This window comes from Scardinius erythrophthalmus (assembly GCF_964197995.2).
Source record: "Scardinius erythrophthalmus genome assembly, chromosome: 21".
In the NCBI taxonomy this organism is placed as follows: domain Eukaryota; kingdom Metazoa; phylum Chordata; class Actinopteri; order Cypriniformes; family Leuciscidae; genus Scardinius; species Scardinius erythrophthalmus.
In genome coordinates this window covers 2,598,301-2,625,386 of record NC_138241.1, presented here as the reverse complement: position 1 = coordinate 2,625,386, position 27,086 = coordinate 2,598,301, and the positions used below count along the sequence as shown (strand labels likewise).

The following is a 27,086-nucleotide window of genomic DNA, read 5'->3' as shown; positions in this document are numbered from 1 at the left end:
TTGCAATATACAAGCACTGTAAAAGGTTTTGCCACAAACTCAACTGACTGACTTCTCTCCTGTATGATTTCACAAGTGTCTCTTCAGACCTTACTGTAAATGAATTATGAGCTTCCAGAACTTCTGATTGAGACTGTGTGTGACCTACTAATTAAACTCCTTTCCACAAATTGAAAATAGACATTTTTTTAATTAGTGTTATTAAGTGCAAACAAGAAGTGCAACCATAATCAAAGAACTCTCTCAATATTTAAAGTGCAAACAGAGACCAGAGTCATTAAGATGGGTTTGATATTGGGAGACAGGCTATTGTGTGTAGCAGGCATCAGGAAGCTTGCGTTTTACTTTCGCTTTCGAATTAGCGATCACACATAATCTGTGAAGAGATTATAAAACATATAGACATAAAAAACATTGGTAACACTTTAAAATACGGATCCTTCGTTAATGAATAACTACACAGGTACAAATGAGTAACACAATATTAACAATCTAGTAACTACAATTAACTAACAAGTAACTCTGATTAACGAATTAGTAAGTAATAGCACACAGATTTAAGTGGTAGTTCACTATTAACTAATCAATAACTACTATTTTTTAATACTTCACAGAGAACTACTGAATTTTTTTACAGATTTAAGTGGTAGTTCACTAATAACTAATCAATAACTACTATTTTTCAATACTTCCCAGAGAAATAATGAAAAAAATTCACAATTCATGCAAAACTAATTAATAACTAATGCAGGACAAATTACTAGCACTAGATTAACATTACTGCTAGATACTGTACACTAATTATAAATATGTAATAGCGTAGCAGACTTATGATTTGGGAAAGCTGTCAATAATTAGCCTATGCACTGCTGTCTTTTAGAGAACTATTCATAAACTAAATAATTTTTAAGAATTGTTTTTATAAATGCACTTGTCTGGAACACTTACCCTGTGGCCGATTTTCAGGCATTCCTCTGGACTGGCTTTGAATAACTAGACTCATCATGGTGAGTACTGGAACATACTGAGTCATCAGCCATCCAAATACCAGTTATTTTATTATAGCTTGAGTCATTTGAGACACTTGAGTCATTACTAGTTAGTTAACATGATCTTCACTTTAGAATACAGATCCAAATAATTAGTAGTTCCTATAGAGGTATGTAGTAACACTTGAGTCATTACTAGTTAGTTAACATGATCTTCACTTTAGAATACGGATCCAAATAATTAGTAGTTCCTATAGAGGTATGTAGTAACACTTGAGTCATTACTAGTTAGTTAACATGATCTTCACTTTAGAATACGGATCCAAATAATTAGTAGTTCCTATAGGGGTATGTAGTAACACTTGAGTCATTACTAGTTAGTTAACATGATCTTCACTTTAGAATACGGATCCAAATAATTAGTAGTTCCTATAGAGGTATGTAGTAACACTTGAATCATTACTTGTTAGTTAACATGATCTTCACTTTAGAATACGGATCCAAATAATTTGTAAGTCCTATAAAAGTATGCATTAACACTTGAGTCATTACCAGTTATCATGATTCCATGCTGTAGTTACTAATGAAGAGCCAACCCGAAAGGGTAGAATCATCTAATCATTCACAGGATATATATACACACACATATTTATATATATATATATATATATATATATATATATATATATATATATATATATATATATATATATATATATACATATGAACAAAGAGACATACATAAAAACAATTTTGAGAGGTAGGTTAAATAATAAAATAACTGGTATTTGGATGGCCGATGACTCAGTATGTTCCAGTACTCACCATGATGACTCTAGTTATTCAAAGCCAGTCCAGAGGAATGCCTGAAAATCGGCCACAGGGTAAGTGTTCCAGACAAGTGCATTTATAAAAACCATTCTTAAAAATTATTTAGTTTATGAATAGTTCTCTAAAAGACAGCAGTGCATAGGCTAATTATTGACAGCTTTCCCAAATCATAAGTCTGCTACGCTACTACATATTGATAATTAGTGTACAGTATCTAGCATGTTAATCTAGTGCTAGTAATTTTTCCTGCATTAGTTATTAAGTTTTGCATGAATTGTGAATTTTTTTCATTATTTCTCTGGGAAGTATTATTTTTTTTTAGTTATTGATTAGTTATTAGTGAACTACCACTTAAATCTGTAAAAAATTCAGTAGTTCTCTGGGAAGTATTAAAAAAATAGTAGTTATTGATTAGTTAATAGTGAACTACCACTTAAATCTGTGTGCTATTACTTACTAATTTGTTAATCAGAGTTACTTGTTAGTTAACTGTAGTTACTAGATTGTTAACATTGTGTTACTCATTTGTTCCTGTGTAGTTATTCATTAACGAAGGATCCGTATTTTAAAGTGTTACCAAAACATTTATCAGATGCTTAAGCTCTGTTTCACAATGAATCCTCCACCATAGTCTTGTCAGTCATCTCGCTTTACTTCTGTCACGTGATCAGTGAACTGATTGTGCGACTCTGCAGCTTGTGCGGGATGAGCAGGGCAGACCTTTACAACAGTTTCTCACAGTCATGGTTCCTGTGGCATGTGATTTCCTTGCCCTCATGTGATCATGTCTTGTGCTTCCCTTTTCTTATGTGTCACGTTTTGATTGGTTCACTGTTTCATTGGTGTTTCTTGTTTGGTCATTAGTCTTCTGTTGTTTTCATGTTTATGTTATTGACCAGTCTTTATTTTGCTCACTTATGATTATTGTAAATAAACTGCAACTGGGTTCAGCATAATGTATCACAAAGACCTTGGATAAAAAATTCAATGCAGATAGTGCACACCAAGAGCCTATTGTCTGACTTGACAGCTCTGGTTCGTCCCTTGACTGCTAAGCCTACTCTCAACTACTCTCAACTACTCTCAACTACTTCCAAGGCAGTTTGCTTGACATCTCAAATGAGACGTTGTTAGGAACATTGATAACACTTTATTTCGATGGTCCCCTTTAGTCATTCTGCCAACTATAAGTAACTTTGCAACTACGTCAACTAGCAGTCTTTAGAGTATTATTAGTCTGTCTGATTATTATCTGTTAAAACTTTATTTTGATGCTCCCCAACAGACATTCTACAGACTATAAGAAACTTTGAAAGTACTTCAGATTATTCTACTAAACCCAACCTAACAGTCTTCTAATACTCTAATGAGAGTTAGCTGACATGTAGTTGCATACTAATAAGAATTAGTTGACATGTAGTTACATATTAGTTAGTAAAATGTCTAAAGTGGAACTGTCTAAATTAACCAGAACTTTAAATTCATGATGAGGTCATCACTGTAAAAAGCCTATCAGAAACGTACCTGCTACCTTGGAGTTGTAGGCCACGCCCACCCCACAGATGTTGTTGTTTGAGACTGCAGACACCTCACCAGCACACCTGGTTCCATGACTGGAAAAAAACAAAAACATTCAGAGATGTCTAGAGTTACATATTTCACAATGATTTATGTGATATAACAATTAAATATTAAAGCTATTTGCTAAAAAAAATCTCTCCAGTCAGCAAAGCTCTTATTCAGTTATTCATATTTTGTGGGCGGGGCCTGTGCAATGTGACGTCACACGGCTAGAATCTGCAAACGGCTTATTCTGAGACACTGCTTTGATTTATGGGGATTAAACAAGCAGTTTGTGGATTTTTATCATTACATGGTGGTTGTGTACACACATTTATGTTCAAACCCCATGTAAAAGTGAATTTTGCACAATAGGTCCCCTTAAGGAAATGAAGTCATTGATGTCGAACATTGCTCTACTTCAATAACAACCCGTAAATGTACAAGACAAGCTTCTAAAATGGTCTCTAGAATGGAGAATCCTCAGGAAGAGCCCCGGCATGAAGCACAGCGATGGTTCCCTCCTCTCCTCCACTCAGACAGTCAGCGCTTCTATTTATATATAAGCGTCTGATTATGCTGTGAGTCTGCAGCTCAGATGATATTGCTCTGCTCTCACCACACGCCCCAGCATGCTTCACACGATGGAAAAAAACAAGAGGATCTTCTCGCCTTTCTATTAGATTGTGTCTGTCCTTGATGTGCACTGTAAAAAAATATAAATTATGCCAAGGTTTAACTAATATCTTTCTACAAAATATCGTATTCAGATTTGTACTCTGAAATCAATGAAGGTTATGACATTTTCTTTGTTAAAGGAACATGCAGACTTTTTGGGACTTTATCTTATTCACCGTATCCCCCAGAGTTAGATAAGTTGTTGTGATTTGTATAGTCGCAGCCATCTTCTAACTGTATACATACTGGGAACTATATTCTCAGAAGGCAAAGCACTGCTACTTGAATGGTTAGAAGATGGCTGTGTCTCATGTGACCTTGTTATTTGTACACGCTGTGACTTTACAAATCACAACATGTAAATAGGAAAATGTTGGCGTTATTTTGTCACTTATTGGGAGCGGTATGCTAGCTGGAGCCATTTACCTCCAGTCTTTGTGCTAAGCTAGGCTAGCGGTGGGTGCGTCAGACAGAGTTACGGCACGCATGGAGATGAGAAGGGTATGTATGGACTTATCTAACTCTGGGGGATACGGTGAATAAGCTAAAGTCCCAAAAAGTCGGCGTGTTCCTTTAACTTTGGACACCTAAATATTTTCAAAATCGACTAGTCTGCAGGTTGCCTGAAAGACTGATCAGTTCTAAGCCTCGTATAAGGCTGGTGTCAGGGTCACCCGACATTGATCTGACATGGTTTTTACAGGGGTGTTTATCAAGTCTTGCATCTAAAGTCTGATCATAATTCTGGAAATGTTTTAGGTTTCGACACAGAAAATGAATAATGTTTTATAATCAACGATTATATTAGTATAGGTTCCTCAACCAGAAAGCCACATACTGTATATATTAACACAAAACATGGCATACAAAACACAGAATATACTGTGATTTAATTGACAGTTGTCAATGTAAAAAAACAAACAGGAGTGCAACATTCTCGAAAAACAATAAGCCATAACTGCCATAACATCAATGAGAAACATCACTGCAGGATTCAGCATGGCTGTGTTTACGATTAGAAATGTCAAACGAATTTCGCCTACGTAGGCAATTGTAGACCGTAGCCCGAATCTGTATCTGTATGCATGAGACTGTCTGAAAACCGGCAGAATTCACATTTTTGTAGTAAAAAGAGACACATTATGCAGAAGTATAATCTGCTGTTATGTGTGTGTGTCAGAGCCTGCAGTCGCTGTGTGATGCGCGTTCGCTGCGGGCGTATCGTGACGAGCTGCACGCGCTCCGAGAGAAGGCCGTTAAAATCGATTCCCTATTTTCGTTTCGAAACTTGTGTTGGTAAAATGACAGCCCTAGTATCCATCTAAAAATCACTATGAACGGGAGCATGTTAAAACGCGATATCAACTCATCATAAATCAATAAATCAACTCATCAGCTTTCAGTGTGCAAGTCTCCTTGCATTCAATTGTCAATTGCGATCGTTCCTGTTGCGTGTCCTCAATCTGGCAACCCGCGTGAGCGGCGAGTCTGAGGAGGCGGGAGAAACAACGATCTCTGATATTTAGGATTTGGACTGCAGTACCTATTTACACCACTAGCTGTCAATCTCACATATACTGCACCTTTAACGTGTGGTACAGTGATATTCTCTGATGGTGTGACAGTGTGATGGGGGTCTTTGAGCAGAGCAGCACGCCGACAGAAGGCTTGCCAATCTTCCCTGACCTTCCTCCCGTCGGGCACCTTCTGTCCACATACTGTACATATGCAGGAGAGATATCTCATACACTCTCGTGAAAGCCTTAGCTGTCGGCTGCACAAATCTGCACAGTAAACAGCTCATCATCCAAGCCAAGAAAACAACTACTCTTGTATTTGATATAGTTTTGAACAGGTTCCTAGCTAAGAATTCAGGATCTTAAGAGATTATATTGCTCTTGGCCCTCATCTTTTTTAATCAGGTTTAATCAGTGTGTTGAATATAGGACATGTGTGTCTACAAGAGCAGAAGAGCTTGTGCTCGGGTGAATTCAAATCCGTTCAATGTCATTTCATAACTCTAAAGCATCCTTAGACTGATTCCGGTGAAAACTATAAACATCGTGGCTCTGCGGTGCTATTGAACTATTATTGCTTATTTGAGCATCCAAACCAGCCCAACACAGACACACTGGCTCAACCAATTTCATCCATTTGGGGTGGGACTATCTGTTTGTCCAAACAATAGCAGGCGGAGGGGTGGAAGTTTGTTTCCATGGAATAAAAAAGTAATTGTGCCTTTTTTTTTTCTCAGAATTGCAAGTTTATATTTCACAATTCTGAGGGGAAAAAAGCAGGAATTGGGAAATATAAGCAATTGCAAGAAGAAAAAAAAAGTCAGAATTGCTAGTTTATGTCTTCCAATTTGGACTTTATTACTTGCAATTATGTATTTGGATCTCACATTTCTGCAACTGTCAGTTATAAAGTATGAATTGTGAGATTAAAAAGTCGCAATTCATTTTTCATTTATTCCCAGGTGGAAACAAGCTTCCAGAAACCTGTTTCATAACAGTTTTATTTTCATGTCTTTCGCTAGTGGTGCAGAAATTACATGCTTTTGCACACAATATATATGAGCCTCAATCATCTGAGAAATTGAAACAAATGAAAAAATCATCAGTGAATAAAGTGAATAGTCAACAAATGCATTTTTACTGCTAATGTAATGTAGTGTCATAAACTGCTTTTTTAAAATATACATGCTTGGGAGTTTAAGTGCTTTCTTAACGTTTGTGAATGCAAATGCTTTTAGCTGTGAGCTCACTTGTGTGTCGCTGCGTTACAAAGTGTTCTGAGTGCACACAGTTACGTTACACTGGGTCGTATTGAATGGTGAGATTTTTGTTTCTTTCTTCTCCACACAACACCCTTCCTCACATAAACCTCTCTCGTTTGTTCTGTTTCATAATGCACAGCAGAGAGGAGGATCAAATTATCTATTCAGAGAGAATGGAAGAAAACATTGATTTAAGTATTAAAACTCCTCGCATCCCTTGCAGAGCATTAATGAATGTTTATTGTAATGTAAAATCTATTGAGTGCTGAGTCATTGATCAGTCCCACTGGAGGTGGCAATGAAACATGACACTAAACGAGGCAGTTTTCCTCGTGATCTTCACCTCGGGGTGGTTTTGCTCAGGCCTACATCGCTCTGATAGGAGTGCAGAAGGAAAGGCTCATTGCGTGTGTTAATGCAGCTGGGCTGAGAGCCAGGGAGAGATGACTTAATGGGGTTACGTGTAAGGAAAATCAATACAGAGAGGCAAGGAGTCCTTCATCCAAACACTGCTAAGAAACACAGTCGCAGGTCAGTGCACTGCGGCATCAGCGAGATCTTCAACCAGCAGATTTATATCTTATATTGTGTGTAGTGTACACATTCGAGGTCAGTAAGATTTTCTCTCAAAATTAGCTGTAAAGTATGGAAGATTGTCTCCGCCACAGATTAAAACATTGTTAAAAGATAATTGCGCCGTTTAATTCTCGCAATTCTGACTTAATAACACGCAATTGTGACTTTATATCGTGCAATTCTTAGAAAAAAAGTAAGATAAAAAGTTGCAATTACCTTTTTTTTTTCATTTTGTGAAGGAAACAAGCTTTCATAGTAAAGGCATTTATAATGCTACAAAATAGTTATATTTCAAATAACTGCTGTTCTCTTTCTATTTATCAAAGAATCCTGAAAAAAAAATCCACAGAAATATAAAACTGTTTTCAACATTGATAATAATCATAAATGTTTCTTGAGCAGCAAATCAGCATATTAGAAAGATTTCTGGAAGATCATGTGACACCAAAGACTGTACATTTTGACCAAACTAAAACCTTTGAACAGTACTGTAACTAATAATACAGACATTTGATTACATAATCGTGGTTGATTAGCTTGTTTTCATTTGAAACTTGTACCAAAATACAATTTTATTCACAACAAATGAAAAAAAGTGCAAAAAAGGCTTCACACTATGTGTTATCAAACAGATAGTTCTCAATCTAAATTCTGATTGGATGGAATAGATATAAACACGACACTGCGTCCATAAGCTTTGTATTGTGTCCACTCAGTATTTTCACATTTCTACATGGATCTTCTTGCTACTTTCACATGAAAATAACAAATCCCAGAGAGCAACACAGTGTCGGCCCAGATCCGGGCCACATTCGGTACGTGTGGATTCAGCGCGTACCAGATGTGGGCCGGATCTGGGCCGACTCTATGTTGCTGTCCGGGATCTGTGCTGTCCACTGACATCCACTCAAACAACTACGGATGTACACGTCAAAATATGGTCACACACACTGTCGTTCTGAAAACCAGCCGCTAGAAACGGAGCTCATTACCTGTTAAACCAGTCGTCCGTGTAGCGAGGGTAAGGGAACGGGTCGTTGCTACTGAAGTCAAAGCTGGCTTCTGCATTCTGAAACATCAACCAGAAACAGAGGATCCGTCATCAAGCTTAACAGACTCATGAATTAGTACCAATTATGTCAAAACAAACAATGAGCTTCATTTCAGTAATTAGTCATTCATTATTTAGAAACCATCTCTGGAATTCCCATTGTGTTCATCCCTCCGTGTGCTTTGAGCTGCCCCTCATTAAATGTTCCTCTAGCTATTCCTTAATTAACTATCCACCCAATCTCAGGGGTAATGTATTCAAACACTGCGGGAAACACGGCACAGACACCTAAATCATGAGAGGAACTTCATTCTGGTCTGACAAAAACTTGCAGAGACATGAGGAAGAAAAGGTCGGTGTGGGTGTAAGACCACAATCTGAAATGAGTCGTTTTGTCACAATAATGGTGTGTATATATATATATACTGTATATATATATATATATATATATATATGCAGAAAATTCAATAAACCAACAATGTGTAATGTTACTTTATTAAAGATTTGTTAATTTTTGAAAGAAGTCTCTTCTGCTCACCAAGGCTGCAAGTATTTGATCAAAAGTACAGTAAAACAATAATATTGTGAAATATTATTACAATTTAAAGTAACTGTTTTCTATGTGACTATATTTTAAAATGTAATCTATTCCAAGCTGAATTTCAGCATCATTACTCCAGTCTTCAGTGTCACATGATCCTTCAGAAATCATGCATTATTAATGGTGCTAAATTATTAATAATGGTTCTTATTATAACAATGCTGAAAACAGTTTTTGCTACTTAAGAAAAATTCAGGATACTTTGATGAATAGAGGGCATTTATTTGAAATTTTACTTTTGATCAATTTAATGCATAATTGCTGAATAAAATTGGCCTATTCGTTCTTTTTTTTTTTACCTCAAACTTTTAAAAATATGGTAGCATATGACAGTTTCCAGACAAATCTGAAGCAACAATAATCATAAATGTGTCTTGAGCATTAAATCATCATATTATACTGATTTCTGAAGGATCATGTGACACTGGAGACTGGAGTAATGATGCTGAAAATTCAGCTTTGATCACAGGAATAAATTACATTTCGAAATTGTAAAAATATTTATTTCGATAGTCCACTTTAGACATTCTGCTAACTATAAGTAAGTTTTCAACTACATGTCAACTAACTGTCATTAGAGTATTAGTAGACTGTTTACTTAATCAAATGCATCTACTGACACTTTATTGTGATGCTCCCCCAACAGACATTACACTGACCATAAGTAACTTGGCAACTACAAGTCAACTTATTCTCCTAACCCGAACCCTAACAGTACTGACAGTCTACTAATACTCTAATGACAGTTAATTGACATGTAGTTGAAAACTTACTTATAGTTAGCAGAATGTCTAAAGTGGACTATCGAAGAAAAGTGTAACCAAATATTTGACTATATTAATGTGTTTACTGAGTGTTTGATCAAATGTAAATATAGCCTTGGTGATCATAAGAGCCCCGTTTTCAAAAACAAGAAATCTTAATTATTCCAAACATTTGATCAATATTATAAATAGTTTAAAACAGTCCTGATGGCTGTACCGCGGTCTAAACCATGTGAAATCTCTCTATCCGCTGCCACACAGTATATATGACCCATGAAAACACGGAAAGCTCCAGGAGCTGTAAACATATTTAACATAATTTCAGCCAGCCAAATCAACAAATGCCCTCTTCAGAGCAGAACTATGCAGAATCTTCCCATGCTCATGATCTCAGGTCTTCACAGCGTTTCTCACCATACGCGTTCATTACCCAGATGGGCCTGAGCGTGGCCTTCATTAGACCAGAGTTGAAAAGATGGTTCACTTGTGAGGTCGATGGCTCCAGGCTGATGAGGTTTCAGCCTGGCATTTACCAGTGACTCAGTGGGAGACAAAAGGGAGGCCTTTGGTTCCCGAGGCAAGGTTTAATGACGTGTTTGGAGAAGATAACGGAGGATGGAAGGTTTGGGATGACACTGAAAAAACTGAGATTCACTGGTTCATCCAAATTCAGCTGGTCTCCCAGTGGAACCATCGGTGAGAAATATTCTTATGATAAAGTATAACAAGAATTTCTTCAAGCAGTTTTTGTTCTGACCATAAGCCCAATGTTAAAGGTACAGTGGAGGATTTTCTTTTTCTGGGTGGATCATCAAGACTATTGGTCCTCCTAGTTGTCAATCATTCTGGTGATATGTTTACGTAAGGCCGTCGTATATGCTCGTCCCTTGGTAGTTTTCGCTTTCTGCGCATGCGCACTTTCAGGTGTGTGTGGTGAGCTACGGTTTCAGCCATTCATTGAGGCTCGCCGTTCTCACCGGGTTTTTTCAAAAGGTCTGAGGGACGCAAGAGACAAAGTGTCTACGAATTGTATGACAAGAAGAGAAAGGCCTCTGAAGAAAGAAACAAGACCAGAGTGTTTTTGGGAGAATATTTCACACGCTAGTGTGCGCTAAAAGCTAAAAGCACAGGTTGGACTTCCCACTGATGCCTCAGTCACGAAGTTTCTACTCAACAGGTAAAGTTTGCCATGCTAATGGAGAAATGCATTTAAAATCACTGCTAGTAAAAGTTAATGTAAGCTATGATTAGCGATGCTAGCCCTGGCACAAGTCACGCACCGCGCAGACACGGTAAACATCTCAGTTTGTCTAAAGTAGCCATATGACCAAATGGTAAAAGGTTTCATGCTGAAATGTTCTAAAACCTTGTGAGTTCATTTTTGATAATTCCAATGTGTTCACCATAGTATTTATTACACAAATGCAACAAGCTGCTTCTCCATTGCAGATCATGTCTTGAGTCCTCACTCAATCGATCAGTAGAATAAGTAAATAAAACACGGAAGGGCATTTGACATTTTGTCTTGCATGAATGTTTTTGAGTTAGTTTATAATTTGCAACATAACAGTGCAAATCTTCTTTTAGAAAGTATGTATGAGAGTTGTAAGTTGTATGAGCCATGCCGACAGCAACTTGTAAACAGAGCGTGCACGAGGAGAACTAGGCTCGTGCACGCTCTCTCGTGCACACGTTTAATAGGCGTTCCCTCTCGGGAGCAGGTAGAGTGTTGTGCATGTGCATTTTTTCAAAAAGTGGAGAGGCCGGTTCTTTTCTAAAATTCGGGAAAATCCTCCGCTATTACCTTTAACTATTTAACTATTGGTAGACAGTAACATCACACTCCCTAACATCAAAGTACTAAATAACAGAAACAAGTATCATTTATATTTGTCACAACATGCTTATTTATTTTCCCCTCAGAAATTATGAACTTTATGAATGATACTTTATTATCCTTATTGTCATTCTGAATTTTTATAATAACAATTATAAGAAGAAAACACGTGTTCAAGATAACAAAAATCATCACTTCCTGGGAAATCGGCACAAAATATCAGGAATAAAACTGTAAGTTTCTGCAATCGGGCTCTTTCTCCCTCCATCATGAACGAGTGTGTCTCAGAGCGTCAAACGAAACACAGTAAACGCTGTCATGTTCTCTGGCGTTCGGATGCTGGTGTTCAGGAACACACTCGTGTGTGTGAGACGCTTCTGGAAGGGAATTAAACCAAATCATTGATCACACACTTCGACTCCGGCGTTTCAGAAACACCAAACCAACATAAGAGATGCTGCGACACCATTGGTCCACTGGTTACTCCAGTTATCCAATCACAGCTGACGCTGAGGCAAAGTCACATGAGGTTGAGGGATCTATTCTGCTAATGTGTTTCCATCGTAGTTTATGTGCATTTCTTCTCATCGGATGAAAAAATTTATCCACTTCAATCGGGCACATACATTTATATGAGCATTATTAGAATTCATGCGCATCTTGCCGTATCCATCCCTTTTTTTTACGCTATATCCCAAAATTCACATAAAAATAGGTGGATGGAAACATAGCTCATGTTCCTGCCATAGAAAAAAAGTCCAGTTTCTCGGAGTCTGCACTCAGAGAAAGTAGAGCATGATAATGGACAGCAGTCCCAGAGCGAACGGCTCCCAGATGACACATCAGTCCTGTGCTTTACAGCAGTGTGTGTGTCCCATAATCCATCAGTGCAATCATGGAGATTCAGATTCTGCCGTTCATGCCGGCCTTCACTTCAGCTCTCTCAGAGGAGAGGAAGTATTCTTCTCTGCCCCAGAGACTTCATTAATGGAGAGCAAGACGAAAACATGAAATTGCATCAGTGCTTCAAAACATCATCAGTAATAGTGATATTCTGAATTGCAATGTATTTATATACAGGGTATTAGGGATGCACCATTTAAATGGCAAAAAAAAAAAGGGCCAATACCGATAACCGATAATTCTTTATATTTTAAAGCAATAACCGATATATTGGCCGATAAATCTAAATACAAATTTATTTTAATGATTTTTGAGAGACAGAACCAAACAAAACTGCCAAAACATTACAAAAACAAAAGTCTCAACATTAAAAGCCCTGTCCCAAGCACACACTTTTAATGTTCTCATTATAATGTCATGTAGCCGATATGAAAGTGCTGCACATGTTGCACTTTACAGTGTTTTCCTTTTTTGAAGTGATTTCAATCATATTTCAAGCAATTCAAAATCATCATGTTGAACAGTGCGCATCTGGAGTGTCTCAGCTGAAGGAAATAATCCATTATTTATGGTTTTATTATATCGGCCAAATTTTCTAATCGGGCCAAAAATGATAACATTAACAAATATATCGGCCGATACCGATATGGTGGCCGATATATCGTGCATCGCTAATATATATATACTGTAAATACACACACACACACATACACACACACCCACACATACACACACCGCTTCATCAATTATATGGCTGAAAAATAAGTATGGGATAATGACCACTCAGTTGATCATTACTGCAAAATTATCCACAAAATGGGGAGTCTTGCATCACTTTATAAAAGCTATAAACCATGATAGACTATAGGCCCGGTTTCACAGACAGGGTTTAGATTAAGCCAGGATTAGGCCTTAGTTCAATTAGGACATTTAAAGCTAGGGTAGGTAATCCTGTTCAGAAACATTTTTTTTTATACTGGGTGAAATGGTCCTTCCATTCTGATAGTAGTCAATACATTATGTGTTCAGAAAAAGGAATGAAAAAAATCTGACCTCTGTAGCAGCTGTAGGCAAGGGCGCCGTAAAGGGGTGGAAGGTTAGGACGATTCTAAGGGCCCAGGCTGATTTAGGGCCCAGAAGAGCAGACCCCCTTTTTCTTTTCTTATTGCTTTTCTCTTTTTTATACATACATTAAATGTGCTAGGGCCCCTCATGCAACTAAATGTGTATTTTGTCCGTTTTGACCATAGATTTAATATTTAAAAAACAAATAATGTATTTACTGTTTCAGTCACACCCCTCCCCCTTACAATGGTTCATTCCACCTGCTCTGTCCGAGCTACGATCTCTAGTGTAACGTCTCTTGCTTATTGCACTTGCTATGATGCAGCGCAGACACACGCAGGCATGTCACATCAAAAGTTAGGGCATCAAAAAAGGAAAGGAAAGAGAAGACAGAGAAGGCCGAAGTCGACAGTATGTCACACAGTTTCTCAAAAAGAAAGGTATCTTGCCCTATTCCTGTATTCCAAAACTTTTGTTGCTACATGACCTGCTTTTATCTAGCTAGCTTAGTAAAATAATTACTGAATTATGATTTACATCCAACAATAATAACATCTCTGGGTTATCATGTCTCTACACCATAGACTGTAAAAAATAGCTAACGTTACACAGATTCAGCGGCTGCTGCACACCCACGTCCTCCTTCCTCCGTGCGAAATTCGCGTCCGATATTTTAGCACGTTAAAAAATAAATACAACCTCACGTTAGGTCAATCACACTAGCACACTGCCTCCGAAACTTTCGTGCGTCAAAAAAAAATATAATAAATAATAATAATTCGGATCGGGTTCGATTTTCTGCGTTTTTCGCATCCAAGGGTTTGAATGGTGTTTTGACAGAGCCACAGAATGACGGATACGAAAAAACGCATCGATTATGTCAAACTTGACGTTCTTAATATGAATAAAATGCCCCAGAAAAAAATAATATAAAAAACCGAATAAAACATGTGTCTGTAGTAACCATTGGCTATAAGGAGTTTACAAAATAGATATTTTAATATTTTATATTATGAAAACCAAATAGGCCAATATAAATAATATGGTTATTACGTGTGTGTTTGACTTATAAGTCAAATTTGTATAAATGAATTTTTTTTCTTGTTTTTGTAGGCTTTGTACTCATCTTTAGACATTTTAACTACGCAATGTGCTAAGTATCTTTTTTAAAGTATACAGGGCATGTTTATTGGGTTAAATTTTATCTGTTAAAAATGTAGGGGGCCCAGAAATTTTGGTTTCCATAGGGCCCAGAATTTCTGGCGGCACCCCTGGCTGTAGGACAGTAAAAACTCTGACCAATCACTGCCATTCGGTGCGAATGTAAAGAACCTATCAGATGCCTTCATGTCTCGTGCCCGAGCACCACTGCGTGCACAGCCCTGCGTGCACTCATCACATGTCACCGTTCCCGGAAATATTCAGCTCACTACACCGAGTAAGCAGGAGTTTGCGGCACAATGGCTGAGAAAATGCAGCAAAAAGTACCAATGCCAGCTTTGCTACTTTGCTAAACTACTTCCTCGGACCCTGCCCGCACTCTTGAATGACCTCCTCTGCTTCGCCCTCGACCTCAGAGTGGACCTGTCCTCGAACCGACGATGCGGTACTTGTCACCGGAGTGTAACGTTAGTCCTCATCAGAGTCAACAATGTTTTCATCATGGAAACTCTTACATGCAAAACACCGTATATGTTATGAATCTTACACGAAATTCACCTTCATCACAGTGTAACTGATGGTAATGGAAAAACGTGTATCAATGCAACCTAGCTTTGCCTTATAAATATAGCTCGTTACCTATAGCCTAAATATAGCTCGTTACCGAATCAAACAAAGTATATTTTAAACTTTACCAGTATCGATATGCTAGCTTGATAGTCACTGCATGCACTGCGCTCCTCCTGCGCGTGATTGCCGAGTTCACGCGCATAGGTTTAGTTACCTATGATCACGCGCGTGAACTCGGCAATCGACTACTTTGGACTTCAACCGAAAGCAGGATGTAAACAGAGGTATGTGCGCTGGCTTAAATAACATCATTTTTATACATTTCTTTCACATCTACTGCAGTCAGATCCACTCGTGTTCACTCAGAAGGAATCACTCACATTTTCTGTGCACTTGTAATGACACATCAAGGATGTTAAGAGGCTAAAAGCAGGTTTAGTACTTGCCCCATTGAAGTCAACAGGGTGCAAATTTTAAAAATAGAATAACTCGGTGTAGGCAACACCGATTTTTGTCGTTGTTCTCTGTATTGACAGCACTCCAAATGTACAAAAAAATGAGCTCAATGTTAAAATTGACCGGAGTTCTCCTTTAAAACAGCTCAAACATGCAGTTTAGTCTCGGACTATGTCTGTGAAACCGGGTGTTTATGATTTTACAACAGTTAAGGGGAATTAGGGGAAGTCAAGGGTCTATTACCCCTATACACTCGTAAAATCACTGTAGCACACAGCCTCAAGTGGCTTATTGCTTTTTTTCTTACTCGCTTTCCAGTACAAATACTGTATCTAAACATCCATAAATCATGATTAATTTACTCGAGAAGCAAAATGACTTAAGATATTAAGTTTTGTTTTCAAAATATCTGCTAATGGGGTTCGAAAAATAAACTTAATTCAAAGGGAAAACATAATTTTTGCATTGCACAAAATTAGATTAATGTTCACTAAATAGTTCCACTCATGCTACATTTGTGAGGTCAAAGTTTAAAAAATGCTCTAAAACCCTTGAGTGTGTGTGTGTATGACATCATTTTAATCACCATGGAAACCGAATACCATAGAGGAAAGCATGTTGAAAGACACACATAAAGCGCAGTGAATTCAGCAGCAGCTGAGCATGATTCGGCCTGTTCTTTGGCAAGTCTCCATTTGGCTGCCGCCTGGAGACCGCAGTTAGCAAGCGATGAATTAAATCCAGTCCCCTGTCGGAAACAATCCTTCAAACGATTATGCTAATTCACTCCTCATCCCACATTAGTCCTTATTAGGAAAATTATTCTGAATCTATTTTTAACCTCGTACCCTTCAGGCACACACACACACAAACACAAAAACAAACGTTTACATTCTGTCTTTCAGCAAGTATAGTTCTGCTGCTAATGGTGAGTAACGGGGATGTCTGGGAGGAATTGATGCTAAATAAAACAGTAGCAGGGGAGGACATGGTGAATTATGCTTCAGCTGGGCCCGGCTGGAGACATCATCCTCCTCCGCAGTCAAACCCAGGTTATTTTTGGGTTAAACTCATCTGTGGTGCACATCCACGGCTCCTGCGGCTCTCAGAGCTCAGCGGGTCTCAGAACAATAACAGCTCTACTTCACTGGCGGAGAAGCATTCGTGAAATATTCTGGTTCCGACTCCCATTTCGATTCCATTAAGATTTCATTGATAGTTATTTTAGTGGTTTGGAAGAAGAACTTCCGCAGTAAATACTGTATATACTTAGGGGTGTAACAATATATCATGTCACAATATAACACAATACAAAAATGCAACAATATGTATTGTGTATAGTTCACCCAAAATGAAAATTACTGTGTGAGAGTTTTCAGAGTTTTAGTGTCAGTACTACATTAAACTACTATATATAATGTTGAATATAATGTATAATAATGCAATGAGGGAATATTTGTGGTCCTGATAATGCCAAATGTCTGATGTTACCAGTAAAAAGTGTCCTACATTATTTTAAATATATCTAGTCAGTGACAGAGATCAAGCATATCTAAAATAATTCTGTATTTTAAGCTTCAGAATCATGAAAATTGTTATTCTGGTGTCTCTATTGTCCTGTGCTTTGGGTTTCAGCACCAAGTCCACGCCTATTAACTTACACACACAATGTAATATCAAATTTAGTATTTAAATCAGCAGTTCTTTTTTTGTCTTGGAGTATCGCAATAATATCATATTGTGAGTTCAGTATCGTGATATGTATCGAATCTTGACATGAGGGAATCGTTGCACTGCTAGTATATACTAAACAAAAAATCTATACTTAAACAACACTTTTTTTAGTCACACGAGGAACTGCAAAATGACTGTTTTAAACTGATCAGTCAAACAGATAGCCCTGTCCCAATCTCATTGGCTGAGCCAATGTTGCGGTGACAGGTTCCCTTTCGAGGGAACTTCGACACTGCGTCATTGCATTAACACTAAGGGAACATTTTCTGTTCTGGATTTGGAAGCTCACTCTGGGATTTCCTCCGGTTTGGACGAGTACCTCCCTTCTGTTCATAGCCTATTCGGCTATTGAGGGGTATAAATCAATGCCAATGGTTTAGGAAACACTCGCGTTTAACTCTCTCCTGCTTTGGCATCATCTTTGAAAAGGCCAGCCTTGCCGTCCAGGCCGTGCCGTAGAATATCAGCACCGGTTGGCAAGGCCTCTAACAGGCTGACCTGCTGAACTGGATGCCAGCAAGGGCCTGGTCCCTAACGCGGTTAAAGAGCACCGCAGAGCCACAGACCAGTCTCTTCGAGACACCAACATATGGCCCACGCTATCGGCCATTCAACGGCAGCCAGAGTAGCTACAGAGAGGCACCTGTGGCTAAACCTGTAAGAGATCAAGGAAAAAGAGAAAGCTTTTCTGCTGGATGCCCTTATCTCGCCATCTGGCCTATTTGTCGACATGATCAACACCACTGTCAATAGGTTTCAAGTGGCAAACGAAGCAATCTGATGGATTCCAGAAGTTCGTCCCTCGCTGGGACTAGCAGCCTCCGGTCCCTAAGGAGATCTCAGGTCTGTTTTTGCTTCCCAGGCAGCCAAGAAAAAGAAATCCTGACGCCAAGCCCTTACTGGTGAGCCCCTTCGAGGGAGAGAGAGTGGTACCGACCTACATGCCCCATCTCTCTTTCGACCCTGCCAGCTCCGGTGTTTGGTGGAATAGCGGTTTCCAGAGGGTTTTTTGGCCCGTCTCAACTCACAAATACCTCTTCTGCCGAACGTCTCTCCTTGGGTTCTATGGACTATAGAATACGGCTACAGAATTCAGTTTAAATCTCATCCTCCTCATTTCAATGGCATGCTCCCCACTATGGTGAAGCCAGATCAGATATATATATACATATTCCATTGCTAACGCAGGAGCGACAGTCTCGCTTGGACAAAGGGGCCTCAGAACATATGTCCCCCTCAATAAGAAACTCGTTAAAGCCATTATTTTCTTGTCCCCAAGAAGCACCGGATAACTGCTCTACCTGAGGGCAGTGTACATTCCTGGACACCTAAATTCAGGAGCAAAGTAAGGGGCTGAGGCCCGGGGATTGGCGACTCCATCCTCAAGTAGTGGAGTCCATATGGTAGAGGTTTGGCCAGGCAGAAGATCTCCTCACCTCCAAGGAGTCTCCTGGGAGTTCTGGCGAGGGTTCTGGAAACTGTGGGTCTGGTCCCTGAGGGGTTACAGCTCGTAGATTCTGGTCTCTCAACTGAGGTCGTTAATTACATTTTAAATGCTAGGGCTCCCTCCACTAGGAGACTGTATGCTCTTAAAGGGAACCCCAGGTATTAAGACTTGTATGGCCTAATATAACGTAAATGATGTCTCTTACTAAAATATGTGGTAGAAAACCCATGAAAGATTTATGTTATTTTTAAAAATCCACATCGTTTTAAACATATTTTGGACAATGGGGGGGGCGCCATTTTAGGTGCGCAGTGCATTCTGCGTCAATGACGTCAAATGGTTACACTCGGTGAGACACAACACAACACTTTACCGCAACACAACTCGGAATATAAATACTGATACAATGCCACATGGTGCAGCTTTTGGTTGTAATTGTAAAGACAACACAAAAGGAAAATGCATTAACTATTTATAGACTTTGTTTTGTTCATCCTTTCCTCACATTCATTTCAGACTGACAAGCTCTAAACTCTAAACATCATAACTAAAACATCATTGCCTTTGCCTGGACACTGCCACTCACCATAAGTGCAGGAAACACTGTAAGAGTATTTTAGCATTTAGTCTTCCCCCAGCCTGATTTATCGAGAGTCGTGAAGGACTGGCAGACAGAAAATAGTGCATCTCTTCTGAGAGACACAGGGTGAAGTAAAGATGGAAAGAGATCTACTGTGTGCATGCAAGTAAGGCACTGATGTATGATGTGTGGCAGTATTTCTTAATTGCCAAGGTGCAGCAAATCCCCTCTCAGCGGGGAAGAGAACTCAACCATTAGCTGCATATTTAATTGCGCACAGGATGCAAATGTGTCATCTGTTTGAAGAAAAGAAAGCCTTTCTTTGCAAACCTTTACAGCAGGGATCATTGCCATGCGCTGGATTTATTCCACTGTCTACATGCTGCAAAGCTTCATAAGCCGCATGAACATTAAACATTAATTAGGTTGAGAAACGGAAAACAACGCATTATTTTGCCACAGAGGAGTTTGCTTGTTTAGCGCTCCACATTAACCAGTTAGTTAATCTGAGTTCTAGACGTGAGACGAGAGGAACTCAATGTGTGCGGCATGACCAAAGCTTCATATCACAATGTGAGTCATATCACATGATTGTAACTGTGTATACGATAATAAAATAATGTTTGAAATGGTTTATCTATTAAATAACCAGTTCAGCTAAATAAATACTTCACAGATTAAAAGTACTTCAACTGTCACACATTACAACAAGGTTCCATTAGTTAACAGTCTTTAACTGCATTAGTTAAGATGAACTAACAATGAAAAATACTTCTAAAGCATTTATTAATCTTAGCTAATGTTAATTTCAACATTAACTACTACATTGAAATCATAAGTTGTATCTTTTATTATTATTTCATGGACAAGCTGACATGAACTAACAATGTACAGTTGTATTTTTATTAGCTAATTTTAATAAAAAATTAATACATTCTGTAATGCATTAAAAATGGGACCTTATTGCAAAGTCTTTACAATACTTACAATTTACTTCAAATATTATATAAATATTAAATATGAGGATCAAATGAAAAAAGTACTTACATAATTTGAGGCAAGATCTGGATGTAGATAATCAATACCTGCAAGGTGATGTTAAAATAGTACGTTATTGGGCATTCAATCTTTACATGATGAAATTTGCAAACAATACTAAACATTATCAAGCCTATAAAGTGCCTCTATTGTGTTATTTTAAAGATTCTTAATGTTGTTTCAGAGTCTCCTATACCGGGTTTACATGTATCTGAGGTAAAAAAAAAAAACTTTATTTAACTCATAATCTCCACGTCAGCATCAGCTCTTTTCTCTCAGTGTCTGAAACGCTTCCATTGAAGATTCAGTCTCTCTAAGCCCCGCCTCTCTGAGAGCTGCTCTGCTCTGATTGGTCAGAAAGCAAACGCTCATTATCATATCTGAATCTCAGCTCTTGATCACAGTGATACGAACAGTAACGATGGCGTGGGTTTTACCGTATCAATCTCAGAAAACAGCGTCTTCTCGACATGAACAACACGAACCAAACTCTTCCAGTCTCAGATAAACTACAGTGTTTGAGGGCGGGGCTAAGAGACGCTGATCAGCCAATCAAGACCAGCGGCTGGCATTATGCAAATTAGTCACAAGCCCACGCAGGTTCATCAGGAAGTGAGACTGAATTACTCACGACTCGTTTCAGTTCAGAATCACTTCTTTCTTTTAGGAGTCAATAACTCCATTTATCTGCACTTTGATCTTAACTTATCAGACCTTTTACACTCTCAAACAGCTCTATTACACACTGCATGAAAGGAAATATCCAATAAAGCATAATAGTGGCACTTTAACTCATATATAACTGGTCTATGTCAAGTCCAGTCAAGTCAAGTCAGCTTCATTTATATAGCATTTTTAACAATATAGATTGTTTCAAATCAGCTTTGCAGTGATAACAGGAGATTACAGTAACAGAGATTGTTTAGGCTTTACAGCAGATCTAGAATAAAGTTATTGTCCAGATAAAGTTAGTTTTGATTAATTGACTTCTGTTGCAAACATCTTTAATTATTAACTTAGGAGCCGCTAACACGACACCGTTTCAACTGAAAACAGATTCATTCACACGGCGACAGTGTTTGGTGGACAGGCTTCGCTCACCGTCGTCCATGATGGCGATGGTCACTCCTTTGCCGGTGAAGCCCATGCTCCAGGCTTCTGCCACGTTCAGGTCCAGCCCCGGGGTCCCGTCCGCCTGGCCTGTGTTTATCTAATCAAACAATAGCGAAAGCGTCACACGGGCTGAGCATCCAACGCACTGAGAATTAGATGTCATGAGGGAGGAGGCGTGGAAGGGAAAATAAATGTCACACAGATATTACACTTCACTGAAACCCTGCTGTGGAGTGTTTATAACTGACAAACTAAATTAAAGAACGTTCTCCAGGGCAAAACAGACAGGGATGCCTGTCAAGATAAGCCCTGGAGAAATAAAGAAGATATCAACGTGTTTTGATGATGGCTCACGCACCGATGTTTACGGTGACGGCTAATGAGGAAAAGCGTTTAAATGAAGAGTCATCAGCGATTCCCGACTAATGCAGTACAATCAGTTCCAATGCTGAAGGTCAAATAAAATGAAGACATCATGAACAATAATTACTTACAAGATACCACTGCTTGGTGAAAAGCGGGTCAGTCATGTTGACGTCAAAGTTACTGATTTCTCTGTAGCCCCTCTTTTGACGGCCAAAACCCTCCTGAGGAAACACATTTTTCACCTGAAAAACAAAGGCAACTTACTTTGGATTTCATTGGATTTCAAGCTTCAGACTCTGACTTTCTGACTTTTTTGCTTGAATACCGTGTTGCATCCAAAAAATACTGGAGTTACATTCAAGCGATTTTAAGGCATGAAAAACAATTAACAGGAAAAAACATTTAAATGTCATTTAGGTGATCAAAGATAAGATTTAAGGGATAAAATTAGTGACTACAGGGAAACTTTAAGCGAATTCATTAAAGCGGGGGTAGGCAGGTTTTTTCTAAAAAACTTTTTCCCAAATTTGTTTAAAGGGATAGTTCACCCAAAAATGAAAACTCTGTGATCACTTACTCTCCCTCAAGTTGTTCCAAACCTGTATGACTTTCTTTCTTCTGCTGAACACAGAAGAAGATATTTTGAAGAAAGTCGGTAACCAAACGACTGATGGACCCCATTGACTTCCATAGTAAGAAAAAAGAATACTATGGATGTCAATGGGACCAGCAACTGTTTAATTACCAAACTTCTTTAAAATATCTTCTTTTGTGTTTAGCTGAAGAAAGGAAATCATACAGGTTTGGAACAACTTGAGGGAGAGTAAATGATGACAGAATTTTCATTTTTGGGTGAACTACCCCTTTAATCTGTCTTTATATACCAATACATAATTAAAATGTAAGTACTCTGAAAAAGAGAGTATAAAAATCGAGTGTCTGTAGTCCTCTCAGGGCGCAATAAACACAGCTACTTATGTCCATTCGGAACGAATGAAATGATTGGCTGGGCGACTATCACTCTCCCTCGCTACCATGGCTACCACCCCTGCCGCTACAGGAGCCACCCACATGCGCGCACCCGTTTGACTCGAGGAGGCGAAGAGGCACGAAAGCTAGGAAGAATCACTATTATGGCAGAGAAAGAGCAGTCAAAATTCCCAATACCTGCATATACAGTCAGCGAAGGCAAACAAGGCAAAAAAAGGAAGACAGTATTCGAAAAGGCTACGACCAAAAAGTCTTTGGATAAAGCAAGAAGTCAGACGAGAGTCAATATCGGCGTGGCTTTCCAGCAGTGGCGACAACTGAGGGACCTCAAGGGTCATAATGATAAAGTTAGGTATTTTATTACATGTGATTCTGACATGATGTCACTGCATGCACTGCGCTCCTCTCCGCTCGGCGCTGGCAAACGCGTCCTCCTCCAGCTGAGCGGTCGGCATCGCGCGTTCATGTGTTTTGGGGGCGTGGCTTTGGGAGGAGCCCAGAAGGGAGGGGGTGGAGTGAATGGACATAAGTAGCTGTGTTTATTGCAGCCCTGGACTACAGACACTCGATTTTTATACTCTCTTTTTCAGAGTACTTACATTTTTATTATGTATTGGTATATAAAGACAGTTTAAACAAACTTGGGAAAATGTTTTTTTAGAAAAAACCTGCCTACCCTGCCTTTAAGTCATATCGGTAACACTTTATAATAACGTTCAGTTGTAAGTCATTTATAAGTGGTTAGTTAATGATGAACTAATCATTTACAAAACATTCATAAATGTATGTATGTTTTGTAAATTCCGTTACAAGTCATTTACAAGTGATTAGTAAATGATTAACTAATTATTTATGAAACATCACTATGCGTTCATAAATGATTAATAAGTGATATGTTAATTATTGTATGTATGTTTTGTAGATTCAGTTATTTACAATTGATTTATAAAACATGAATATGCGTTTTATAAATGTTTAATAAATTATGTTTTTTTTTTTGTATGTATGTAGAAATGGGTGCAGAAAGTGTTGTAAATGTTTACACGTACAGATCATTTGTAACAGTGTTCATCACAGTGATATGTAAATGCATGAAGAAATCATTTACAACACTTTCTGCATCCCCTAATCTAAAGTGTAAACTATTCATCACTTGTAAATGTGTTTCACATCATTCGTAGATAAGATTCGTAGATCTTACGCCTTATTTACTCAAAACATACAAAAAAAGTAACATCATTTATTAAACATTTATGAAATGCATAGTCATGTTTTGTAAATGATTAGTTAATCATTAAAAATTGTAAATGACTTATAACAACCTACAACACATACATGAAATGTTAGCATTTCACTTGCTAATCATTTATGAATGTTTTGTAAATGATTAGTTCATCATTAACTAACCACTTATAAATGACTACTGTACAACTGAACGTTATTATCTTAAGTCTCTAATCGTGCTAAAAAGCCTTTAGCGGACATCTGAACATCCAAAACACAACATCTGCTGGTGATCATCCATGAGGTCTTATCAGTACACAAACAGCAGAGCATAATATTCACAGCTCGTAGAGTTTCAAAGTGCAGGATTACTCATGGTCGGATCGCCGTCCTTTAAAGCATCACACAGCAGACACTTCACAGCGAGACCCTTCACCTCCACACCGCAGAAACCCCCCGAAGCCCGTCACTACCAGAGACGTCAGCCAGGCCTCGCAGACAAAGAAACCCCCAATTACACTCTCACATCTGCATGTGAAATAAAGACAGATGAAAGTCTGCACTCGGCCTCAGAGAGCGCTTTGATGGCGCGAGGAACCGGCCCTCCAGACAACACAAACACTAGCAGCAAACGAGCATTTCTCATTTCCACGGCCATTTTGCTTGCAAATGTTTTCATTTTGATCTCGGTTGTATCGACAAGTGTGAAAGCACACAGATTCGAGAACATTTTAATCCTTAAAACACTGCAAGCTGATGACATATTAATTATTTTCATGAGCAGCTGAGATTCCCCACCTTATACAGTATAAGAGTCGATTATGAAAAGCATAGTTCTGGCAAATTGTTACTTTGCACCTTTACATCCATACAATTTTTTTACCAAGACTAAAACGCTAACATTTAAAATAGGGATGAACCGATATGAACATTTTGGCCGATAACCAATAATTCTTTATATTTGAAAGCCGATAAACGATACATTGGCCGATAAATCTAAATCCAAATTTGTATATACATTTTGAGAGCCTGATTACAAAAAATAAAATCTCACCAGTAAAAGCCATGTCCCAAACACACAATTATAATGTTGTCATTATAATGTTATGTAGCCGATATGACAGATTTGCGGTCCACATGTTGCACTTTACTGTATTTTCCTGTTTTTGAAGTGATTACAATCATATTTCAAGCAATTCCAACAGTGCGCATCTGAAGTGCCTCAGCTGAAGGAAATAATCCATTATTTATCGGCTTTAATATTTCGGAAAAATTTTCTTATTAGGCCGATAACGATAACATTATGAATTCTCATATATCGTCCGCTACCGATATGGTGGCCGATATATCGTGCATCACTAATTCAAAAACACAAAAGCTGTCTGTAAGTGTATGTATATCTCTCAGTCGTGCAATTATATTAAAGCATCCCTCATATTGCTGGAGACCCACAGGGTTGCCAACTCTCACGCATCTGGCGTGACAGTCACGCATTCAGCCTCAATCTCACGCTCTCACGCTTAACAAAGAAATCTCACGCTAAATTAGACATTCTTCTGTGCTGTATTTTTTTTCACTCGTGTGCACTAAATTTCAGAATTACTATAAACAATTCAGGCTCTTAACTACTGGATGGACCACTATTTATGGCGCAAATTAGTTAAAATCTCCCGGAATCTAGAGCGAGCACGCATGCGAGACAGAAACTGTAGCGCACGCACGGCGTACGGCAGCGTTGAGCATTGTAGCCAATCACTGACATGTCTGTTGAACGCATTGGCCAATCAGAGGCGTTTAAATGAGTCGCTGTCCTGAAGATGTGTTTTGCGCGAGCTCACCGAGTTCTACACTTTCGCAAACCAGTCATTATTATTGCCTATAAACTTAAGATGCAAATAAAAGATTCACTGCAATGTATTTGATATTCTTGATGCTGTTCTGATGCGCTCCATTACGCACCGCTCTGTTTGGTGTTAGGATGACTAAAAGTTCAGCGGTCTAGCTCTTCAATGTCAGAATGATTAAAGAAGTGAACGAATGCCTGGCAAAATGTAAGTGGAAAACATTTAATATTTGACTGTTTTACAATAGAAATGTTCAACTACCGACAGTATCCGGTGACGCGAATTACTCAAATTTTTATTTACGTTACTAAATTTAGCCTTTTTGAATTGAAAATATGCTATAATTTCTTTGATTCATTTAGAGAGAATGCATGCATAATTAAAAATAAAATGTTATTTGCAAATAGTTACAATTATTTCACTAATACAATAAGCTTTTTTTTCTTTATTCCCTTAAATCGCTTTTATAATTAATTCCTTTAAATAAAAATACCCCAAAAAAATTGGGTTGGAATACCCCCCCCCCCCCCCATTGAAATATATCCCCCCCCCCCGTTGGAGAAGTGTCACTCCGAGCTAAACTCAAAAGTTGGCAACCCTGGACCCATGAGAGGTCAGATCTCTTTGACCGCATTGATCCAATGTGGCAGTAACTCAACACACACACTTGCCATTCAGAGTCTTTCAAATAAATTAAATCAGACAACACATGACCCGTACTTGGTGCTTTGGTGCAAATAAGGGCCACGCTAAGATGCACAGAGGATATTGGGCAAAAGAGTCCAGCATATTATTTAATTGTGAATTTTCCCATTTAGAAAGATCTTCATAGATACTGAGATTGTGCTTAATCTCTGTAATAGCTTAATAGAGATGATTAAAAGTAATCATACAAAAAACAATACAGACTTAGTCTGATCGATATGACA

General features: G+C 38.4%; 1 protein-coding gene across 1 annotated transcript in view; it reads right to left on the bottom strand.

The window, feature by feature from the left end:
- The window catches only part of pcsk2 (proprotein convertase subtilisin/kexin type 2), a 75,187-nt gene that overhangs the window by 37,297 nt on the left and 10,804 nt on the right, over positions 1 to 27,086 (bottom strand). Inside the window, exons 3-7 of the mRNA XM_081350921.1 lie at positions 22,228 to 22,341; positions 21,722 to 21,830; positions 20,630 to 20,667; positions 8,406 to 8,482; positions 3,345 to 3,433 (exon numbers count right to left, since the gene is read on the bottom strand). Of these exons, the coding sequence (XP_081207047.1) occupies positions 3,345 to 3,433; positions 8,406 to 8,482; positions 20,630 to 20,667; positions 21,722 to 21,830; positions 22,228 to 22,341 (427 nt within the window). The remainder of the gene's footprint in view (positions 1 to 3,344; positions 3,434 to 8,405; positions 8,483 to 20,629; positions 20,668 to 21,721; positions 21,831 to 22,227; positions 22,342 to 27,086) is intronic.